A 9146-nucleotide genomic window follows, 5' to 3' on the forward strand; every position below is an offset into this window, starting at 1 on the left:
ACGTCATTCAAATATAGACATTCTATTGGTACAAACCATCATGACGTTGAAGGCTTGGCCAATGGTTTACTGTTCGAGTTCCCGTGCAGTATCGCGAGCTATCTGGTTCGATAAATCCTCTACGCGGCTTCAAAATCGGCCATTTCGTCGGTGCAGGCCATCAGCCGTTAAGGGCAGCTGGGAAACATCGTTTAATACTGGTTACCTGAAAGGCACATCAAGAACATCGCAACATGAGTGAACAAGCTATTTCATTTGCTAAGGATTTCTTGGCTGGCGGTATCTCCGCTGCCATTTCCAAAACAGCCGTCGCCCCAATCGAAAGAGTGAAGCTTCTCCTTCAGGTAAGAAAAAATGCGTCTTCCGGGAGGCTCATTGAGTGTTAGCCATGTAGCTTGTTTCACCCTACTGAAGAACATCCTGAAGTATTACTAAATGTTCTTGTTGCTCGTCTACAAGCTTACCGAGACACCCATACGTGCCGTTAATGTTTAATACAATAAATTCATAAGAGTTATGTAGTAAAAGATCTAAGGTCATCACATAAGTGAGAATGACCTACACGAGTCCGGTTGCTAACTGCATCGCTGCGCCTTAACCTTAGCCGGTAGTTAGCTTTAGCTAACAAAGGACAAACGCTCGTAGCGGCATTGGTACACGCTGTACAACCCTGACACACCTACTTATTTTTAATTTTAATTATAATATTTCAATTATAACAGTGCTATTAATATGAGGTGAGTTTTATATCACTTTTATTTACAGTTAAAAGCCGTTGCAGTTGCTAAGGTAGCGGTTGGTGAAAGTACAGAGGCCCAGCGGCGGTTATTAAAGCCGGGTCAACTAGTTTTACATCCTTTCCCATTCGCACTGCAAAGAAATGGGAAGTTTAAAGATTAAAAATGGTTTCACTTTTAAATATTCACAAGTTATTTTTGTTTTATTATACAACTAAATCAGTTCGAGATTAATCAATCCAGTCATTATCAGCGATTACCAGAGGACAGTGATTAGAGGGTACAGTGGGGGAAGCCACTAACAACTTTCACAACTTTAACCTGCCACAAGGTCACAATGGGAGAACCTTGTGACTTTCATGTGTCTAGCTGTTGAGTAGATGTCTAATGATTTTCCTTTTACTATCCCAGGTCCAGCATGCCAGCAAACAGATCACCGCCGACAAGCAGTATAAAGGCATCATGGACTGCGTTGTCCGTATCCCCAAGGAGCAGGGATTCCTGTCCTTCTGGAGAGGCAACCTCGCCAATGTCATCAGATATTTCCCCACCCAGGCCCTCAACTTTGCCTTTAAAGACAAGTACAAGAAGATCTTCCTGGATGGTGTCGACAAGCGCACCCAGTTCTGGAGGTACTTTGCTGGTAACCTTGCCTCCGGAGGAGCCGCCGGAGCCACCTCACTCTGCTTTGTGTACCCTCTCGACTTCGCCCGTACCCGTCTGGCGGCTGACGTGGGAAAAGCGGGAACCGAGAGAGAATTCAAGGGTCTGGGTGACTGTCTGGTAAAGATCTCAAAGTCAGATGGCATACGGGGCTTGTACCAGGGCTTCAACGTGTCTGTGCAGGGCATTATCATCTACAGGGCTGCATACTTTGGCATTTATGACACAGCTAAGGGTATGTTGACTTCATGCTGAATAACTGGTATATATGGTGAGGATCTTTGTGTGGTGGTTTCTAATTTTTTTTTTTTTTTTCATATGCTTGTACCTTCACAGGTATGCTTCCAGACCCCAAGAACACCCACATATTGGTGAGCTGGATGATCGCACAGACTGTAACAGCTGTTGCTGGCCTGACCTCATACCCCTTCGATACTGTCCGTAGACGCATGATGATGCAGTCTGGACGTAAAGGAGGTGAGTCTGTTTAAATTGTACATTTAAGAGCGTGTCCAGCCTGGTGGACGTATTTCTACGGATGCAGAAATGGTCGTTTTTGCTTCATGTAGTTTGTTTTCTTTCCCACAGCTGACATCATGTACAGTGGAACCATTGACTGCTGGCGCAAGATCGCACGTGACGAGGGTGGCAAAGCTTTCTTCAAGGGGGCCTGGTCCAATGTGCTCAGAGGCATGGGCGGCGCCTTCGTGCTGGTGCTGTACGATGAGCTGAAGAAAGTCATCTAATTCTTGTTGTCACGTCACTGTCCAATTTGGCTAAATGTATTAACTTTCCATTTCTATGGACTTTGCATTCTGCCTTATTTATGGGAACAACTAGCATCTCACAAAGTAGCTGTGAGAGGTGGCTGTATGTTGTGCATCTTTGATTTTAAAACGTTCCACACCCTCTTTACCAATGTCATTCCAGATATAAAAAGAAAATTATAAATACCTCCTTGTGTCATTCACTAGGTTTGTATGGTCCCAACTTGAATAAATCTCCCCTGGGGAACAACCTTAACCATTGATGTGAACTGTCTCCTCCACTGTCATAGCGTGAGATGAACACTCACGGGATAATGAAATGCACCGAGTGGATTACACTCAACTGCTATATTTACTCGCGCTTATCTCTCCTTGAGCCTCTAGAGTAGAACACCGAAGCCTGTTCTCCTTTTGAACAGGGCACACCTCCTGCAGAGCACAAGACTTCTTCAGAACAGGGAGATTTAGGGTGATTGCTTTCTGTTGCTACCACATCTTCAGTCTAAAGTGCTTAACTCATGGCAAATTTAGAGTCTTAAATCTTTTGTCTTTTAGCTCATTTGAAAAGTCATTTTAACAAAAGAACCTTTCAAAATACACTATTTAGCTGCATGTTTCAGGCTAAATCAGCCAAAAGTCCCAAATGTTAAAGAGGTGGATCTTCATGTTTGCGCGGTGATGGATAGTAACGGTGACGGCTTGCTGTAATTCCTCCCCCCCAGTAAAATCTTAATCATTTTACAGGGGCGGAAACGCCAAAGGGTTTCATGACATTTAAATGCCAGGCATTAAACGGGAATCATATTTGAAGATTTATTTTAAAGTATAGGCAGAAATATTTTTCCAGTGGTTGGAGTTGGAGAGCGCATGTTGTTTAGCCTGATTGACAGCAGGTGGTGCCAGTGGTAAGCAAGAGGAAAACGTCTGCGGTTTAAGCTCAGACAAGCTTGAAAACGGCGTCTTAAGTTTTCTCTTTAGGCGTGATACGCACATCCAATGAACACGCACTTTGCTAACCGGTTGATGAAAGTTGAATTGTTGACAGAGCTGCTGCTAAAGTGAATGGAAAAGGAATCATTTACGTGCTCATGTTGTAAATAAATTGATCTTAAAGCTCCTTTCTGTGTCACGTCCAATTCAAAAGAAGTATTTTGTTCACAAGAGGTTCATGCTAGATGTGTTTACAGGGACATCGTAATTAAGTGTAAACTATTTTAGTCAATCAAAACGTTAAGAAGTTCAAAAAAATGGCAGAAATGTTTCATTGCAGAAACTTTTGGGTCATTTTCTGTCCAGCACAATCAAGGGGAAGAGCTGAATTAGTTGTTCAGCAGTCATTGACACTTTCTACAAGGAAGTTAGGCAACAAAAAGTCAAAGTTTAAAAACGTGATAAGGAAGCTGACCAAGCATATTAATGGAAAGTTCAGTGGAAGAAAAAAAGTGGAAGATGTGAGAAATAAAACTAATACTTTTAATACTATTTTAATAATTAGGATGTGCATAGACTATTTTTATTTTATTTAAAAAGTGAGCTTGTAATAGAAGTGTAAGATCTATCTGATAAAAGAAATTAAAAAATGCACCACCTAATATAATTTTTAAACAACGTAGTAGTCAGCAAAACTCAAGTTTTCAGGAAATTTCACCGAAAATCCACTTATTTGACAAATTAGAACAAGTTTTTCTTTATTTAAAAATAGCTACCAGAAAGGACTATATGAGAAAGTAAAAAGTTGTTTTATATCAAAACTTGTCCTTTCGTTCTCAAGCTATGCATAAAACAATATCACTGTTATGCCACCACACTCCAACCACACCTGTCGGTGGCACCATGAATAAGGTGAAAAGGTCAAGAACTTAAAAGAAAGAAAAACAAACAGAAGGAATCTTGACATGTGCCAAAAAGAGCACTCATCCTACCTCTGAGAGCATAAAAACGTCCTTATCATGTGTCTTCGTCTGCGCACAAAATCTAAAAAGCTGCATCAGCTGCTCCCAAAATGATCTTTTATTAGTTCATAAAGTTCTTGGTGGTTCAGCCCTGTGGTGCATCTCTAACTTGCTCGCTATTTATAACCCGATCAGTTTTCTGTGTTCATCAGGGGAAAAGGCCCTGCAGCTGGCACACAGCTGAATCCCAGGCTGCTGAAGGTCCTTTCTGATGCTGCGGCGCAGAGATCCAACACCACTGGTCCACATTAAATATCACAACACAGACGCTCTCAATTAACTCTGCATTAAAGTGTGTATGCAGTTTCTTTTTCTTTTTTTTTCTCCATGTGATTTTATAGATTGTGATTTATTGTTTACAATTCCATATTTTAGTTGTTAATCGTGTGTTGGTCACATTCAGCTTGTTGACTGTCATCGACGTACCAGGAAACAGAATATCGTCTACAGATGGCAGCGCTTAACTGGGTTGTCCTGCTTCTTTTATGAAGACCATCTGTACGGTTTTAGTCTGACAATGGATCAAGGATAATATTACTCGTTTAGGTCACAAACGCAGCACGGTCTGTCACTAACTTGATTGCTTTAGAGCAGGAAATGTTTCCTTTTTTTTTTTGTCCTCTTTGAGAGAATCCTTCATGGCCTGTCAGCAGCTGCGTGTCTTGCTGCGTAGCCTCACTCCCACTCCATGGTTTGTTTCTGTGTAAAGCTTCTCCATCGGCTGTATCAGTCTCCTCCCACAGTCCAAACACTCGAGTCTGCACGGTTGAAGTACAACGTAGGTGTGAAGTGAAGAATGAGCGTTTATTAGTCATAGGATTGTAACTAGCTGGCAGCTCGTCCTGGGTGTTTCCTGCATTCTGGGATCCATTCCAGCTTGTAGTTTAACTGTAATTGGCATCTACACCTACCTCCACCAGGCCACTATAATCTGTGGAATAAATGCATGTTTATTTAAATTCTATATTAGGTTTGGTTTAAAAAGTTCTCGATTCTCAACACGTACAGTGTGTTGCATAAGTATTCACACTTTTTTTTTTAAAATCATTTTGTCCGGCTGTAACTATAAGCTTTACTGAATATTGTTAGGATTTTATGTGACAGCACAACATATAATAGTGCTTAATTTTAAAGTGGAAAACATAATGTAGTTTTCACCAAATTCTTACAGGTATAAGATTAAAAAAAGGTTTACTGTGTGTTTATATTGATATTCAGTCTTTCAGGTTGTGAAATATGAGTTCACAGTCTGACCACAGTTTCTCAAGTAGAGCTAAGATTGAGCTTTCAGTATTATCTAAACCATACATGAATTCAAATTTGGACTTTGACTGGGCCACTCTAATGCACAACATCATATGTGAGCTCCTTCTATCCCTCTCCATGTTGAACAAAAGGGTCCCCACAGGATGATGCTGTCACCACCGTGTTTCATGTTGAGAACATTATCTCCACGGTGACATTAAGTGTGGATCTGCTCTATATATGTTTTGTATGTTAGATTTCATGACCAAAAGACTTTCTTCTACATCTTTGCTGATCCTCCACATGGCATGCGGCAATCTGCAAACCAGTTTCTCTTTTAATATTTGTTCCAATAAATGCTTTCTTTCATGCCACTCTTACATGAGAGCCAGATTGGTTGAGTGTGTGAGTAATAGTTGTCTAATTAAAAGATTTTTCTACCTTAACGGATCTCTGTAGCTCCTCCCGACTTACCATGGATCTGTTTTCTGCTTGCCCAGCCTGTCAGGTTTGCGCGTCTTGGTGGGTTTGCAGTTGTGCCGTACTGTTTCCAACTTTGGATATTGTTTTTGCAAGCTAGCCCATCTGTAAGCTTCTCCGCATTGCACAAATTGACTTTAATTTACTAATTAAGTAATTACTGAGGGAAGGTGGTTACGGCGTATTTTATATTGGTGGCGTAACACAATTTTTACGTTTCCACTTGTGAAAAAACCCCAAACATCTTTCATGTTGCAATTATGTGCTGCTGTGTTTCGATCTATCTGTCACATTAAATCTCAATAAAACACATCTAAATTTTTAAGTGCAATGTGAGAAAAGGTGAAAAGTCTAATTTAATTTATGGGCATTTAGTCATAGGGAGTGAAGCACAACAAAGTGAAGTGCATAAAAAACAACAACAAGACTTTCTGTGAAGTACAGGAAAGTACTAGTTTTTATTCCTTCATAATCAAACTTCACAAACAGCTTGAACTTGTACAATACCTCAGAGAGTGAAAATTACAAAAAAAGTGCTGGTAACATTTACAAAAATCATCCTTACTTAGCAACAATCAGTTTATTCTTCCACACTTTTTTTAGTCTTTTGTATTAAGGCTTAATACTTCTTTATAAAGTATATGCAAGATAAGTCTTCACAGTTTTTCGAAAAAAGTCACAATATTATGTAACATAATGAAGCTTTTACGGCTATTTTCTTTATAATAACAAATACACATCACTGGTAAATATATGTGAAATACAGGACTTATTGTAAAATGGCAAGTAATGATACTGTTTGCTGAGATAAATTGATTCCACACACTGTTATAGGAACGTTTTTGACATACCGTCGCTTAAACTGATAAAGGATGAAAAGAAAATGACAAGCATAACAACTCGAGAGATCGCCTCTAAACTTTGGCACATCCCTTGAAGAATTTTTTTTTTTTTTATAATTGTGAAAAATTAGGTTTAGATTCGAAATCATACATATGGAAGAATAGCTAAACTGGCATAAAGTGAAAACATGCTGTGTAAGTAAGGTGCTAAAATCAGAGATATTACACTGCCAGCCTTTTTTTCCTTTCTTTTGTTGCTGTTTTTCCCCCAATGGACTGACATGATTAAGGTGCAATTGTAAGACACAAAGCACATAAGTCTTTTCTGATGTCACTGAAAAAAGATTACTGGATATAAACAAACAACAACAAAAAAACTTAATTTGACCAATAGTCTTGAGGCGACCTCGTATACTCATGCATTCCCATGGATTTTGAAAAATAAGAATATTTCTTGCTTAAGTTCTGTGACTCTAACTGTGGCATGTGAAAGTAAAAGCTGTATTCATGGTATATGTTATTTGATTTTTTTTTTCTTTTTTTTTTCCCGTTGTTTAATTTTACTGCTGAAACTGTGAAACAAAATAAAAAATAAAAATAAACTGCTATATAAGGAGATGGACGTGAAAACTTAAACGTGAAACTAAGCCGAGATATATTCACAAGGATCCTCTAAGCTGCACTGGTTTTACAGGTCAACAGACGAGAGCTCTAGCCCTAGACTTTACCAATTTCACCCTCATGCATACTGTACGGTTAAAGTGACGCAACAAGCTCGCTTAAATAGTCTACATCACAAAAAAAGGAAAAAAAAAAAAAAGCAATTTGGTTTGTAGTGCAAACACAATTGGCTGGCTTCAGCTTTTCAATAATAAACAAACTCACCAAGGAGATTACAAGAAAGGCACGTACTTATGCTTCCTCTAACACGCAAATTTAGACAAAACCGCAAACATCTTTCAACAACACCACGAAGCAGAGGAAAAAACAGGAAAGCCACTACATCCAGATAAATAAATAAAAAAAAAATGGCAAAGTTTTACTGTTTTATTTTTTTTTTTTTTTTTTGTTTGGGGAAATTTACATGTACTCGTCAACGAAACCATATCTGAAAAGTTGTGGCTGCTGTCAGTGACCTCACTGAAAAAGGATGACGTATGGTACAGTTTGGTAGACAAAAGATTCTCTGGGCGAGAAGCCAATAACGGTGTGTTTACAGAAGCACTTTTTGGGATTTTAATTATTTAATTAAAGCAATTTTTATTTTTTACATTTTTGTAAAAATAGCAGTCAAAGTGACCAAATATGCAGAGAGCTCCGTGACCAGTGTTTTTAAATGTGCACAACGGTGGGTACAGCTGGGTTTTATCTTTTGGCATTTTCTTTCTTTTTTTTGTTTGTTTGTTTGTTTCTCTTCAGACGTGTTGCAGGCTGTGTGATGCAGACAAATGACACTGACTCATCGTGAATTATTTCTTCTCCTTTTGACATCCTGAATCTTGCTTCTTATGTGTAAGTGCTGCGTATTTTGTCCAAAATCGTTCACAGGAGGAAACAACAGTTTTAATGCCACTCGATTCTGGACAATAATACTCGAGGGGAGAGGAGGAGAGGGACGGGCAAGAAAACTAAAAAGAAAAATTAAAATCAAGTGGGGGGGGAAAAAAAAAAGGCAAAAACTCTGCTACAAACAAGATGTGGATGTGCACTTCAAAGGGCGACACGTTTTGTACCTACAAGTATAAAAAGAAAATGGTCAAATATCAGCACTCGTACTGTAGGGACAGTGACAACCGTTTGGTTTCCACGGTTGAAAACGTGTGGAGTTCGTTATATTGCTTTTAGATAGAAGAAGACCAAAAAAAAATCAGTCTAGTGCAAATCTCTTTTCTGGTTTGAAAAGTGGTGTTTGGTCTGATGATTCACAATCTGCTTTACCGTAGAGGGAACCGGTCAGATGAATGTGATAACTGCTTAGGTGAGAAGTGGCGTCCCTTTATATGTTTTTCTCTGAAAATCTAAAAGAGCACTCTTTTCGTTTTTGTTTTTTGTTTTTTTTTCCAGAAAAAAACAGAACAAAAACAATTTGGGAATTTTTCCTGTTTTATATACCCATCAGCTAACCAGCACCAACTCAACATCTTTTATGATCCTGTTTTTTTGTTGTTGTTTTTTTTAAGGATCATGTCATTCATGCTCCCACTCATGAAGCTGGGAGGAAGAGCTTGGTCTGGCGGCTCACATCTACGCTCGCGGGTGTTATCTGTGCAGTTAAGTCTGTCAAATACATCTCTCAGCTTGGAAATGTTGGAAAACTCACTCCAGTCCAGTGTTTGACAAATCATATAGAAAACATCCTTGAACATACATTTAGAAAAAAAAAAAAAAAAAAAAAAAAATTCCCTTTTTAAAAAAAGAAGCAAAAACTTTTAAAAAAAGTTTTTTTTTAAAAAATAAAAA

At 38.8% G+C, this 9146-nt stretch overlaps 1 protein-coding gene across 1 annotated transcript; it reads left to right on the plus strand.

Annotated features, from left to right (window-relative positions):
* The first annotated feature begins 126 nt into the window (after nt 1-126).
* LOC106959940 (ADP/ATP translocase 3) lies at nt 127-3284 on the plus strand. Its single transcript, XM_015052813.1, has 4 exons — nt 127-344; nt 1149-1635; nt 1737-1877; nt 1989-3284. The coding sequence occupies exons 1-4, from the start codon at nt 234-236 to the stop codon at nt 2144-2146; spliced, it is 897 nt and encodes a 298-aa protein (XP_014908299.1). The 5' UTR covers nt 127-233; the 3' UTR covers nt 2147-3284.
* The last annotated feature ends 5862 nt before the right edge of the window (nt 3285-9146 follow it).

The sequence above is a fragment of the Poecilia latipinna genome, unplaced genomic scaffold (genome assembly GCF_001443285.1).
Source record: "Poecilia latipinna isolate Pla-1442-1.1 unplaced genomic scaffold, P_latipinna-1.0 Scaffold1135, whole genome shotgun sequence".
NCBI lineage: Eukaryota > Metazoa > Chordata > Actinopteri > Cyprinodontiformes > Poeciliidae > Poecilia > Poecilia latipinna.